This window comes from Carassius gibelio, chromosome B15 (assembly GCF_023724105.1).
Source record: "Carassius gibelio isolate Cgi1373 ecotype wild population from Czech Republic chromosome B15, carGib1.2-hapl.c, whole genome shotgun sequence".
Classification (NCBI taxonomy): Eukaryota; Metazoa; Chordata; class Actinopteri; order Cypriniformes; family Cyprinidae; genus Carassius; species Carassius gibelio.
This window is the reverse complement of record NC_068410.1, coordinates 14,933,021-14,947,412: the sequence shown is the minus strand read 5'-3', so window position 1 is coordinate 14,947,412 and position 14,392 is coordinate 14,933,021. Positions and strand designations below refer to the sequence as shown.

Genomic DNA, 14,392 nt, shown 5'->3' with positions numbered 1-14,392 from the left:
TTGGGGTCTGGCGAGCACCAGAGGCGCGCAAGAAGGTAATTTGTAAATAATACTTGAAAATATTACTTAGAGTCCGAACAAATAATAAAAAAATCACAATAATCCAAAATATCTCCAGTCCATCCATTTGTAAAGTGAAAAGCTGCAGGTTAAACAAATGCATCAATAAGGCATTTTAACATTAAACTATTGCTTCTGGCCAAAATACCAGTCCGTAATCAATAAAGTTTCTTACAGTGAAGTTTAACCCTGTTGTTCTTATACATCAAAACCCAATCACATGTTTAGGATTGTTTTGGACTTTTTTCACTTGCAAACTGTTTTTCATCTGGGGATATTTCTCTCCTGAATTATAATTTCTCTCATAAACTCTCATTCTGACGACACCCATTCACTGCTGAGGATCCATTGGTGAGCAAGTGATGCAATGTTAAATTTCTCCAAATCTGCTCTGATGAAGAAACAAAATCACCTGGATGACCTGAGGGTGAGTACATTTTCAGTAAATTTTCATTTTTGGGTGAACTATTCCTTTAAACAAACAAACAAACAAACAAAACAATAAGGTTTATATATTGTGTTATATATTCCCAGGGCCTTTGGAAGGAATTTGGGGGCCCCAAGCAAAATGGACATAGAGGCCCCTTCTAATTATGTGACAGCACATACTTAGTTTAAACTCTGAGCTGTGCAGGATATCAGCTATAATTATAGAGCTTGTGGTACCGTGTGCTTTATAGGGGAAACATCAGCACTGAGAAGAGATGCATCTGTTGATGTTGAGGATGAAGTTGATGGTGTACCTGGGAAATAATTGAAACAAAAATCTGAAATTACCTGTGAAGTACGTTTTACCATTTCACTGTTAGCATATTGAAAGAGGTCACTATTACCAGCTCAGGGGTGTGTTAAATGAACAACAAAGTTTCCTTTTTTTAATGCTTAGAATGCAATGCATACATCAAAAAAAAAAAATAAAAAAAAAAATAAAAAAAACATTTAATTATTAATAATTGTTTCTCTGTCTGTACTTGTACTTTGAACAATGTCAAATAAAGTTGACAGATGAATTAAGTGCATTTAAGTGCCATTCAGGTGGGTTTTTAAATAAAGCATTTTCTGAGATGCACATTAAAACACCAAACATTAATTTATCTTTTAATTATTGAAAATTAAGCAAACTTAAGTTTTTGTTAAGAGCAGTTCTGTAGATGTTGTTCATGTGTTCACATCCTTATTTAGTGAGACATCAGACGCGAGACTGAAATCACCGCGAGCGTCACACGCGCTTCAGTGCGTCTTCAAGGAAGACGCGCTTCTGCTCCTTTCATTAACAGAGACACGCAGAACATGCAGGATTCATATTTAAACAGACTGTTCCTGCTTAACATTTACAGATATTAGTCCGTATCGTGGTTTGATGTAAGCGCAATGACCTATTTCATTCATTCAATATTTGGCAAATTACGTGTCATTCTGCGTTAAACTGTAAATTCCGTTTTTATGACTGGATTCCGTGATTCTTGCAATCGAAACACGCCACGACGTTCTCTTTATGTTTGCCTGAGCCCTCAAATCAAAACACTGCTGACTCCTTGCAGTCTGCGATTTCTGATCCGCGTTTTCCTTATCCCGTTAAAAAAAAAAAAAAAAACATATTACAGTAACCATATTCCTTCCGTTCGAAAAAAAAAAAAAAGCAGAGATCACTTGACTTGGTTGGCTGGCTGCTGTCAGCGACTACTGAGAGAGGCCCCCTTGAGGGGGATCCCGATAACAGTGTCATTACACGTTACTGCATTGACGATCAAAGGGGCGCTTACACAGTGACGTTGCATTTTATTCTTAACCAGTCGTTGTCTTGGGGCCCCAGGTCAGCTCGGGGCCCCAAGCAATTGCTTGGTTTGCCTGCCTTGTTGCGACGGGCCTGTATATTCCACTATTATGTACAATAATATATATTTTAATGAAACTAATTAGGTAGGCTATGTACCCACGTTGTGACCAATTCATTATATGTTTATTGCATTGTCTCATTGTTTTGCATGGAAAGTCAAAAGTGAGATTTTGCAAAAAATAAATTACTATGAATTAAAAAAAAAGAGCAATTTTAAGTATTGATCTTAAAGTATTATTGTCACAGTGTCTGGTCTGTGTTTCCCTGGGTGTCCATTAGTGGTCTCACTTCCCCATAGTCACCCCACTGCAGGCACTACATTTCCCACAAGCCTTTGTCCCATTCATCCCTGTTAATTGCACTCAGCAGTCCCCACTTTCATCGTTTTCACCTGTCCATATAAAAGCCTGTTTTTCGATTAGATTTTTGGATCCCCCATTTAACACTGCAAACTGGATCTCTTTTGTGTGTGCATTCATAACAGAAGGATTCCATCATGCCCAGATCCAGCAGTGTGGGATTTCGTATCCGTTCCCCAGCCAGCATGGAGGGGCGGAGGGGTCCTAAACTTTATCACCCTCTGTCAAGAGGGGAGTGAGGTGGATGGTTTGGTGCAAATATTTTGGACTATGGCAGTAGGACTGGGGTACAATGATGAGGCACTTAAAGACCTTTTTAACGCCTGCCTGGATGCCCCTGTGCCTGAGTGGGAGATGAAGGGGCTGGGGATCCTGTCTTTTGGGGGTTCACCAGGTACCTACACCATCGGTCTCAGTGGGATACCCCAGCCACACCTGTCTCTGCTGTGCCATCGATCCCACTGTGGTGGGCTTCTGTCTCGTCTGCTTGGCTGTGGTGGTCCTCTGTGCCACTTTGGTGGGCTTCTGTCTCAACCTGAAGGCTGTGGTGGTCCTCTGCACCACCCTGGTGGGCGTCAGTCCCGTCTGCTCGGCTGTGGTGGGCTCCAGTTCCACCTGCGCCGTCCCTGTGGGCTCCAGTCCCACCTGCTCCACCCTGTAGGCTCAGCCCTGGGCCCCTGAATGAAGTCAAGCCACAGTTGAACTTCCTGAACGAAGTCAAGCCACAGTCATTATCCTCCACCAGTCCACCTCTCTCCTGGTCTCTTTGTTCTTTGGTTAGTTCTTGTGTTGGGTGGAGCATCTGGTAGCTGCTCCTTAGAGGGGTGGTAATGTCACAGTGTCTGGTCTGTGTTTCCCTGGGTGTCCACTAGTGGTCTCACTTCCCCATAGTCACCCCAATACAGGCACTACATTTCCCACAAGCCTTTGTCCCATTCATCACTGTTAATTGCACTTTCATCGTTTTCACCTGTCCATATAAAACACTCTGTCTCTATCTCTATCTGTTTCATGGAGTCCATGTTTCATGTCACCTGGCTTTCTCGTGTTCCCTAAGGTTTTTCATGTTTCTTGTTTTTGGACTGCTTTTGTTGTTATTGACCTCTAGCCTGTTTTTGGAATTTATTTTTGGATTCCACATTAAACAGAGACAGACCGGTTTATATGGACAGGTGAAAACAATGAAAGTGGGGACCGCTGAGTGCAATTAACAGGGATGAATGGGACAAAGGCTTGTGGGGAATGTAGTGCCTGCAGTGGGGTGTCTATGGGGAAGTGTGACCACTAGTGGACACCCAGGGAAACACAGACCAGACACTGTGACAATTATGATATTTATTTTAATTTCTCTTCATTTTTTTAATCTAGAGTGAAATGTATGAAGTAACTATTTTTTTTTTAAATTCTAAAATGCATGATTTTTCACGTCATTTCATCTGACATTTTATCTGATGTCTGACAATATCAGTTCATTTGTCATGTGAATTATGAAATGGATGTCATGTAGTAGATGTTTACTGATACATTTACCTAGCCTTTCAAATGTACAAATGTTTCTCTCTCTCACACACACACAAACTCTGTTGTTGTATCATGGTGATGCCCACTGCTTTTAGACTGACCTCATGACATTTTTCATTTCCTATATCTAAACCTAAACCTCGAGTAGCTTATCTTTATAGTTTCATTAAGACATCATTTGTGTTTATTACACGGTTTCCTCACGATGATCGGCTGGTCATATGCAGTTGATTTTAGTTTTTGCTTCTGTTGAGGGGACATTTGGTTGCCACAATATAAGCAAACCTTACACCAACTCTTCCAGAAATACATGAGGAAATGATCTGAGTTGCATCGACAGCTCAGCAGTGCTCTGCGGTATGAGAACCTTGTGAAAGACAAACAGTGACGTCACGTAAGAGGAAGTTGTTTGTTGCACAGTAGTGGAGAAACACACCTGCTGCGTCTGCGTCTGCATACACGAGCTAGGCTGTAGAGATAAAGGTAAGCGAAAAGAGCTAGGACAGGTAAACTGGAAGTTAAGAATGGCTCAGGTGTGCTTCACTGCTTCCCTTGTCGGGTTTATCTGCTGTCTGTCGGTTTTAAACGCGTGTAAGTGGGACCCGGACACGGAGCTCGAGCAAGGGCTGGATGTCAGCTCGTTTGATAACGGTGCGTCTCACCTGGCTCACCTGCCGGAGATCACGGACGCTGAGCGGTGTCAGAGAGCCTGCTGTGAGAGAGACGACTGCCAGCTCGCTGTGATCGGGACTCCGGCGGACGACGGCAGGCCAGAGTGCATCCTGGTCAGCTGTATAAAAGACGGCAAAGACGTGTGTGTTTTGACCCAGAGTACACAGTTTAAGGTGTATCGCAAGATCCCGGATAGCGCTGACCCAGAACCCCAAAACAAGGCCGAAGTTCGCTCTAAACGCGGCACAGGTAACGTTAGACGTTAGACATACTGTAAAAAAATTATAGCCTACTAAACCAAACAACAAAATGTACTGGAAACCGGAAAATGACCATATATAAAATGTAAAAATGAGTCCACACTTAGGGAGATTTCGTGGAACATTTATGTTATAAATATTAGTTAAAAAAATTCAAAGACAAAGTAATGAATACTTGTGAGTCATGAATGTATTTTAAAACATATTTAACAAAGATTTTAAGATATTTTACACTTGACCTAAAAAAAAGTACATTGTCATACAACAGGCAAAACTATTTTATAACAATAATAAAAATATTGACTCATAAACAGTTGGTTTTATAGCTTTCTTCTCACATTACTATACATTTGTGTTAGTTGCATCACACAGACTTTAAAAAAATCAAATATGAAAAATAATATTTTTAAGCCACATAGCTCTTTTTAAAGGCATAACAATAAGTAAATACGCCAAACCACAAATGCAGATTTAATATATATATATATATATATATATATATATATATATATATATATATATATATATATATATATATATATATATATATAATCTGCATTTGTAGTTTGTATCTGTAGTATATAATCCTTTTTTTCTCAATTTGACAAGTTTTTCATGAAGGCTTATGCACTCAACTAACAGTGTACATTTAAAATGATTTGTAACAACATGCCTGATTAACCAAAAAAATAAATAAATAAAAATACTACTTGTAGTAATAACAATAATAATAAATATAAATAATATAATATAAAAATAAGTAACTACAAATAAGTAATGTTTTTATATTATTAGTTCATGTTGTAACTTGTTTGGCCACGTCACGTGTATGTGAACAACAATAAAAGGGAAGTTCAGCATTTCATGGAATATACATGAGGTTGATACGTAACATTATAATGTTTGTTCACTGAGAAACTGTTAATAATTATCAGTGATCTTAAATGGTTTGAAATAATAAATGTAACTTAAATAATAATGAAAATTGCTGTAGTTAAACCCTACCCTGTTTCCAGGTAGTGGTGCAGTATTGTCCTTTGCCCTGAGCAACCTGTAGTTTTACAAGCCAGTACTGTAAATAAAAGACTTAAACTGGAGAAGGGAAGGTAAAGTCCCATAATCCCATTCCTTGAATCACATCATAATCTGTAACAACGATAGGTCTGAGGTCTGCAGTAATATCATGAGCAAATGCATTGGCAATTTGACTGCCATATTAAGGACAGTCAGCACATGTACGCTATATTCCTCTTCTTCTGTCTTATAAGATCACTGCCAACTCCCAAGTGTGGTGGGAATTTGCCGCGCTGCCTTCCCACGATTTTATTATGATGTCACGGATCAGACCTGCAAGCGGTTCATCTATGGCGGCTGTGGAGGCAACGATAACAACTTTAACTCCCAGGAGGAATGTGAGGCTTCCTGTAGTGGGGTGACAGGTAAATAAAAAACAAGATTTGAGCGAGTGTTAACATTTTCAGTTTTATTCAAACATACATTATATAATGGGTTCAATTACCCTAATCCCAAATGAAACTGTAAGGCATATACTTTGAGATATTGACCCGCTGAACTGATTTTATAGCAATAGTTCAAAAGTTTGGCGTTGGTAAGGTTGATTTAACGATGGTAAGGTTTCCTACGTTCACCAAGGCTGCATTTATTTGATTAAGAATACAATATTGTGAAATATTATTGCAATGTAAAATAGTTGTTTTATTTAAATGCAGTAAAAAAAATTGAGCATTAGATGACAGGCAAAAGGAATCTTCTGTAATGTGTGGTTTTAAGTTGAGTCATTTTATTAGATTTGGTGCACACAGCTGATGAGTGTATGATATGAATCAAAGGATCATCATACTTAATTTTCATGACTGGATTGAATGACTGCATTTTTGGATTACTATATTTATGCTCCACATGGTGTGTCAGCAGCCTAGTTAGGATACAGTATGCAAGAAATGTGGCAAAATAAATGCAAATCAATAAACATCCTGGATTTGAGGCCAGCTGCCGTTTGCATCCTAGTTGATGTTTTCATTGGTTTACACTGGCCCCCCAGAGGAAATGCAGATAAATTTAGTGTACTTACAGAAAAACATTGTGTGTTATTGAGGATTTTGGGTTTAAATATCAAATCATATACACACTGGTATGTGAGGCCCATTGCAATCACCATAAACATCACTTGGAAAGGTTTTCAGAGCATATCAGTCTATGATCTGACATGTCTGTGGTGATGAAAACAGCGGTTAGAGAAAGAGACCAAAATATGAGCTTTGGAAAACCATACGACTTTTATTACAGCCTTTCTCCAGTGAAAGTGGGCACAAATCCAGTACCCAGATTGTAGGTCAGCGTGTTGGTTCACATCCTGCTATATTTGAATGAAGTCGAGTTGATTTCCACTTCGAGTTCGTAGTAGAGTTCAGCCTGGTAACTTCACATGCGGCCTGTTTTATTACATTACTCTCAGCAAATTCTCAAAGCTAAGCGTGTAGTTGATTTAATTGCATGGGCTGGAATCAAAACTACTTCAAGTCAAAGTCCATTAGGTCTTCTTTTCTACAGTTTGGACAACTTCAGTGAGTTTCAGTGGGTTTATGCTGAATGTCCTAACAAATTGGTTTCAGTTTACTCTGGGTTGTTGAATAACCGGTTTGGTGACCTCTTTACTGATGGATTACCTGTCCTCAACAAAGGCATGACAAACATATTAGCGGTCACTGTTTTTCTTTTACCTCTTTCCTCAAGCATTGCATTTAAACGTGATAGATTTGGACTGAGAAGGAAAGAGGAAAGGAATTAGTAGTTTTTGTTAAGGGTTCATTGTGCTTTGTGCCTGCTGCATCCGAATGACCCTTCGTGATCTGTGGAATTACCAGTTTTATGAGACGAGATGATGTTCAAATGGAAAAAGATGCCATCTGCTTCCAATAGAGACACTCAGGCAAGATCCTATCATTGTCATCGGGAATCATAAGAAGGATTTAATTTATTTTGTGTGTGTGGGGTGGGGGGCGGGTGGCCGAGGTTGTTACAAATTGTGCAATGTTCCTTAATGTTCTTTTTCCTTAGAAAACATGGAAAAGTTTAGTTTAGTTTGGTATTTACTTTCAGAATTACTGACCCCAGATTTTTAATTGGAGTGTATTTTAATTACACACACACACACACACATATAATATACATTAATACTTTTATTGCATTCAGCTGATCAAAATTGAGTGACTTCTGAGCTTTCTATTCTTCAAAAAAATTCTGAAAAAATGTATTATCAATTCCACATACACATTGATAACTAAAAATTTTTCTTAGGCACTAAATTAGAATATTAAAACGATTTAACAGGATTACGTGACACCAAAAACTGGATTACTGACTGCTGAAAATGTAATAAAATAAAATATATTGTCATAATATTTCACAATGTTACTGTTTGTGCTCTATTTTTTATCAAATAAATGTAGGCTTGGTTTTAAACCATTTAAGAACAAACACAGATACTGTTGTGTGACTTGATTTCCTGATTGCTGTAAATCGGTATGAAATTATAACTCCGTGTGCTTGCATCACAGTGAAGGCTGTTCCCAGCAAAAACAAGGACCCTGACGTTCCCAATTCTTCTAAGAGCTCTGAAGGTAAAATTCTAAGAATCTGTGTCAGATTTTATATTAGCTCTTATGAATTTCTGTATTTCAAACATCGCCAATAAATGGAATAGTGAATGTTTATACAATATAACCAAACGTTCATTATCATGTAACTTAACACAGAAACCTGTGCTGCGCCGTCCGACTCTGGCCCGTGCCGTGCAGCCTTCCCGATGTTTTACTTTGATTCCAGCACTCAGTCTTGTAAGAGCTTCATCTACGGAGGCTGCAAGGGAAACCTAAACCGCTACAACACTGAGGAAGAGTGCATGGCAGCTTGCTCCGGGAAAAACGGTAAGAGGACAACAGGAATACTCCTTGCGGTTTTCCTGGTAGCTTATGTTTCTTTCTCTATAGGCCGCTTTGATGGACATGAAATAAATGTATCATGTTTTGCACAAAAATATTAAGCAGCTCAACTGTTTTCAACGCCGATAATACTAAGAAATGTTTCTTGAGAAGCTGATTCAAGATCATGTGACCGTGTTAGTGGATTTTTGATCAAATAAATGCTGTCTTGCTGAGACTTCTTTCAAAACCATTTATTATATATATTTTTATTACTAAATTTAACATGCCTTGTGTCTCTCACTCGCAGCCTTCATCCTAGTGGCCACCCTGGCCATCATATTTGCCCTACTTCTGGTAGGTTTGATCCTGATCGCAGTGCGCAGAAACTATCACAGGAGTCTCTTCATATTTGATAAGGAGGAGTTACTGCCTGCAGAGGAGCAGGTGTCCTATGAGAAGCTGCCCGAAGAAGATGCAAGCTAAAGCCAGAGGCCTTTCAGTGTCTGGTACGAAGATCCATCTCATGACACTCCAACGTTCAGCTTTAATAAAACTACTAGCTCCAAGTTAAGAATAAAGCTTGTTTCATTATTGTTTAAATGAGATATTCTACACCATTTTTTTAACTGTAAAAGTGGGATATGTTGCACCAAGATTTGTTGAGTTGGTTGAAATACTTATATTACCGTGGTATCCCCAATATTGTTTTTTTAACTTATGTATATGTATGCATTTATAAATGAGAATAAATGATTGAGTTGATTTTTAAAGGCTTATAATTTAACCCTCATGGGACATTTTAGTGAGAATGATTCTATGTAAGTCATTAAATCATTGCCACAGTCCATAGCCTTGTTGTTTGGTTGTAAGCATATACAAAATGCAGTAGATATGAGAAAATAAGAATGCATACATGAGAAAATACAGTATACATAACAGAACTTTTTTTTTTTTATATATATGAACATGTATTATTCTGTATTGGCAACTGAAGACTTTTGATGACTCTTTGCCCACTAATGAATGTTCTGTTTCTGTGACCTATAACTGTTTAATTCATATCAGCCTGTACTTCTTTTTTTTTTAAAGCATTGTTATTTTTAAAATCTTTAAAAAATAAAGGAAATTTAGGTTTCTTTTTCCAAGTACTTATTTGTTGATATGCAAGCATGTCAAAAAGCAATCGGGGACAGACCGGTCACACAGGGAAGTTGTCATTAAATTTATTTAAATCCAACACTGCCTGTTGGTTTCAAACACCGTCTTTGCCAGAAATTAGAATCATTTTGGGCTTTACCCTTCAAGCTTCAAGTCATTAGTGCTCTTGGGTAAATAAATGAACACATTTAAACCATTAAAAAAAAAAAAAGTTAACCATATAATGAAGGCCGATTATCCGGAAGGTCATGGCCGAGGTTATATGTTGTAACCTTTTCATCTGTTTCCTGATTTTTTTTTTTTTTTTACTGGTTAAATAATGCTTAAAATATTAAATGAATATTTTCTGAAGTAATGGCTGCTGAAAAATTGGCTTTGCTAAAACAATAACATTTTAAAATGTATTAAAATGGAAATGAGTCATTTAAAATGATATTTCTCATAGATTTCCTCGCCAATAGCTCTGAATGTTAATTACATTTAAAACCTTTAAAATCTGTTCCTAATCAGAAATGGACTTTCAAATATGATTACGTAGATATTTTAGGTACATAAACATTTGTTAGAGCAAAAAAAAAAAAAAAAAAGCCTCTAGTTATCATTGTCATGGAGTAGCCACTAGGGGGCGATGGTGGATTTAATGTTGGCACACGTTTTTAGGAATACAAGGAAATGCAAAGTCAGTTCTCTATTATTTTGGTCTTGTTTTAATTAATATCACATGTACCACACTCCATCCCTGAAAGTGTGTTTTAGATTCTCAAGTCAGTCTTTTATTCTGGATGAAAACTGTAAATAAAGAGTCACAGACATGAACACTTGTGAGAAAAGGAATAAACCCCCTTAGTATCTAATAAAACAAAATCTGTTTTTAAAAATCGAAGAATGTGATTAAATTACCGTTCTATCATGTATCTAAAGAGTTGTTGCTGTATGTGGTATGGGCACCGTGAACCCCATTTATAATTTGTTAAGAGCAAGTCTCACACACTGAGCAGCATTTGGAATGTAGGTTCTGTCTTTGTCTCAGGAAGCGTAGAGCTCTGAAATTAGGTCATAAAGACCGAGCGATTAGCTCATTTCCCAGTCATGTAAAATCACCCCCTCCACTCACACAGAACAGGCAAAAAAGGAAGGCAGGAGAGCATTACAAAAAGTTTGGCTAACATGGCCAGCTTACTACAAAGTCACTGTGTCAAGCATTACAAGTTTACCAGGAACAAACTGACTAGGCTAGGATCAATGCACACTGAAAAAATAACTAAAAAGGTCTTCATGAAGGTGTTTTAGAAAACCTGAGAAAGTGGGAGGAATGAGGAGGGTCATGGCTCACACTTATATCATGAAAGTGCAGTGTGGGAAACGCAGCATGTTTACAGAGCCCCATCCGTCTACTGTGGGGCTCCAGGATGTTGTATGGGCCCTTTGTGTTTGAGTGTGTATCTGAGCCTTGGCCTATGTAACCCCTGCATGTTGTCAGTGCCCGTGGTCATCTGGTTTCCATCCCGTGTAAGTGAAATTGTGCTTATTTAGTGTGACACCCCTCCACTCCCTTCTCACCCATCACACCAGCTGCCCGACTAACTGCAGAGATGCTCGGCATTCCATGAATGTGAGAGCGCTAAGCCTTCAAACACACAATCATCTTGAGTTTAGTTATTGAGAGTTTTGAACAGAAATTTCTAAACAGATTGCAAAATCTTTTGTCTGCATGCAACTGTTAAACGATGGAGGGATTTTTTTTACTCTAGAGAGCATCTGATTGTGTAATCAACAGAAGAGCAATACATCATGGTATTAAGAAGAACACAAACTTTAAAGCTGCTGGTTTGAAAATATATAATCTGCTCCACTTTCCCGTCAAACCAGGAGCTTTAAATTTGTTAAGTGTGTTGTATTGCTATTTTGTTGTTCACAAGTCTTCAAGTGTTAGGAATTCGCAGGTCAAAGTTCACCAAACGTAAACTTTGGAATGCAGTGAAATTCTAATGCCCTTGCATTTCCGTTCTCCCACATTTGTATGTTATTTATTTTCTTAAATTGGATCATGGAACTTTGACTTCTCTATTGCTATCTGTGGTTTAAACATAAAATTTCATGAAACCTGCTCAGTTTTTTTTTCTTTGGCACGGCTTGCTCATCTGCACAGAATAATATTAAAGTTTGAGGCATCATGGCCCACTGACATTAAGAAGAAAGCAGGGCATATATATGAAAAACATGTCAATTGAGCAAAAATGTACTGTATCTGCTGGCATAGTAGCAGGACATTCTTTTCTGTTTATGGACTTGACGTACACCTAAAAGTTCCATCAGATCTCACATTAAAACCCCTATTATATGGTGGCGATTTCATATGAATATGACAATGAAGAGAAAAAGGTGCAGTTCTAACCCCGCCTCTAAACAAAACTGTGACTGGGGCGTAAGCAGGTTGTACAAAATCAAATTAAAGAGATCATAGGAATTTATACAAAATAGCATAATCGATGCTGATCTCTGGAAGATCGTCACCATCAGTCCCAATCAGAAGCGGGACTACTGATGTGATCCATGTCGTCAGGCTGCTGTTGGAGATGCACAGGGAGAAGAACCAGCCATTACACATGGCCTTCCTCAACCTTGATTAGGCATTCGTTGACACTTGCATGCCCAGGGACCTCATCTGCCATTTCCTCCACTCTCATGGCACCCCCAAAGAGTACATACAGAGCAGCTCCTCTACACCAACACCACCAGCATCATCAAGTACCTCAGCAGCCTGTCTGGATTGCTCCCGATCACCGTCTGCATGCACCAGGGGTCCGTCCTCTCTCCACTCCTGTTCAGCCTTTGCTTGGACTCACCAAGATCAAGATGCATGAAGCCTGTCTCCGCTGGTATTGCCATGTCATCAGAATTGGCTTGTAACTAATCACTAATAACTAAGACTAATAACAGTTTCGGGACCCAACAGTTCTGACATACAATTCTAAAGAGTGGCTTGTCAACATTAATCCATTTATTGTATGCAATTAATTCAAAACCCTTAACGTGTTATTATCACTAAATGCAAATTACTGATGCACACAATGTTAGCATAATTGACACCTTGCAGCGCATCAAGGGTGCACATACCTGTAACCCTGGTAGGTGGAAATTTGAATAAACGCAAGTTGTGTGATACACTGCTATGAAGAACTGGACTACCATTCAAAAGTGCAAAACACACCACAGTTTCTACTGTCAAAACCAACACAATATGAATTTTAATCTATCTATCTATCTACCTAGATCACCTGTGGTGAGTTAGTTGTTTGAATGTGTTGTTTACCCTAGTAAAACGCACAGGTCCTTTCACCCCTGCATCAGTTCCTCCACTGCAGCCCTCCGCACCTCTGAGGCCTGTCACCACGTCTTTAGTGCCTGACAACAGACGACACTGAAAAACACCAGAATACCAACACAAATCACATCTGACTCAAAACAGAGACAGAGAGAGAATGACAAAGGAGAAAGACACTGAGAAGACATGTCATGGATCTGGAAGGAGAAGAAGAAAGAGTGCAGTGGGGTGAGAGGCAGCGTTAGAGAAAGCCACTGCTGATGATGTCATGGCTTTGGCTCTTTAGAGCGTGGACAGGGCCGGGCCTGAGTGCCGTGCTGGGGGGTGGGGGGCTGTGGATTGGGTCTTGCCAGAAAGGGGGACTGTAATTTGAGTGACCCCCCTCTTAAATTGAAAGCAGTTGTGAATTCTCCCGAGGGTAAAGTTTAACAATCCAGACTCAGCTCATGGTTCCCACGACACAGTCCGACCTCCCTCCTCACTCTGTCCCGATGTCCATACTTTCTCTCGTTTCTTCCTAAAGTCACTAGTCTCCGTGCCTATAAATGGGAAGACTGGTGGCAGTTTCGAGGAACGGCCTTCACTGAAAAAGGCAATAAGGACTCACAGCATCCACGCTTATTAAAAGAAATCTGGAGATTATAAAATGCCTCTGAAATGGAAAATAGTTGAGGCCGATAATTTAAGAGACAGTTGGTTGGCTAGACCGCACCCGCCTTGTTTTTCTTTCTACTTTCTTTATCATTGTATTGCATTCTTTATCTTTCTTAGGAAGGCAAAAGCTCTTTTGTATTATAGCATCTGGGTCAACAATATAGCACTTATTTATTTCTTTGTCAAGATTTAATCATTTAACCAAATGTTCATTAAAAATGCAGCTCTCATGCCATGATATAAATGTTTTTGATTTATGAATTTAAATTTATGTTGATGTTTTTCAAGGAACATAAAGTCAAATGTCCTGAAATCATCATCATAATAATAATAATAATTATAAAAGCCTTATTGAGAGAAGGAAATTAGTCAAGTCAAGTGAGATTGTCATTCTGACATATATGGAGACAGCCAATGGATAAAATGTCGTGCCTCACAGGACTACGGTGCCACATATGTAAACGAACAAATGTGGGGAGTCAGGGACTCTCCTGCCTCCCCTGAGCCCATTGAGTTTTAATAGACACCCTAAAGCATGTGGTGGGTTCAGTGGGGAGTAATAGAGAATAAATGGGGAAAAGTCACGTGAGAGATGGCAATGC

At 38.8% G+C, this 14,392-nt stretch overlaps 1 protein-coding gene across 2 annotated transcripts; it reads left to right on the top strand.

The window, feature by feature from the left end:
• The first annotated feature begins 4,171 nt into the window (after positions 1 to 4,171).
• Positions 4,172 to 9,794, top strand: LOC127972930 (kunitz-type protease inhibitor 2-like). Of its 2 annotated transcripts, none has more exons than XM_052576934.1 (5): positions 4,172 to 4,698; positions 5,978 to 6,148; positions 8,288 to 8,350; positions 8,486 to 8,656; positions 8,961 to 9,794. In XM_052576934.1, the coding sequence occupies exons 1-5, from the start codon at positions 4,302 to 4,304 to the stop codon at positions 9,134 to 9,136; spliced, it is 978 nt and encodes a 325-aa protein (XP_052432894.1). In that variant the 5' UTR covers positions 4,172 to 4,301; the 3' UTR covers positions 9,137 to 9,794. The 2 variants fall into 2 exon arrangements, with proteins under 2 accessions (XP_052432894.1, XP_052432895.1); XM_052576935.1 differs by having other exon boundaries at positions 4,176 to 4,698; positions 8,294 to 8,350.
• Positions 9,795 to 14,392: the final 4,598 nt, after the last annotated feature.

What these genes read in the sequence shown, in the direction of transcription:
- LOC127972930 (XM_052576934.1), top strand. Translation starts at nt 4,302, where the DNA reads ATGGCTCAGGTGTGCTTCACTGCTTCCCTTGTCGGGTTTATCTGCTGT. An exon ending in TTCTTCTAAGAGCTCTGAAG is followed by an intron (nt 8,351 to 8,485) that starts GTAAAATTCTAA and finishes AACTTAACACAG; the next exon opens with AAACCTGTGCTGCGCCGTCC. An exon ending in AGCTTGCTCCGGGAAAAACG is followed by an intron (nt 8,657 to 8,960) that starts GTAAGAGGACAA and finishes TCTCACTCGCAG; the next exon opens with CCTTCATCCTAGTGGCCACC.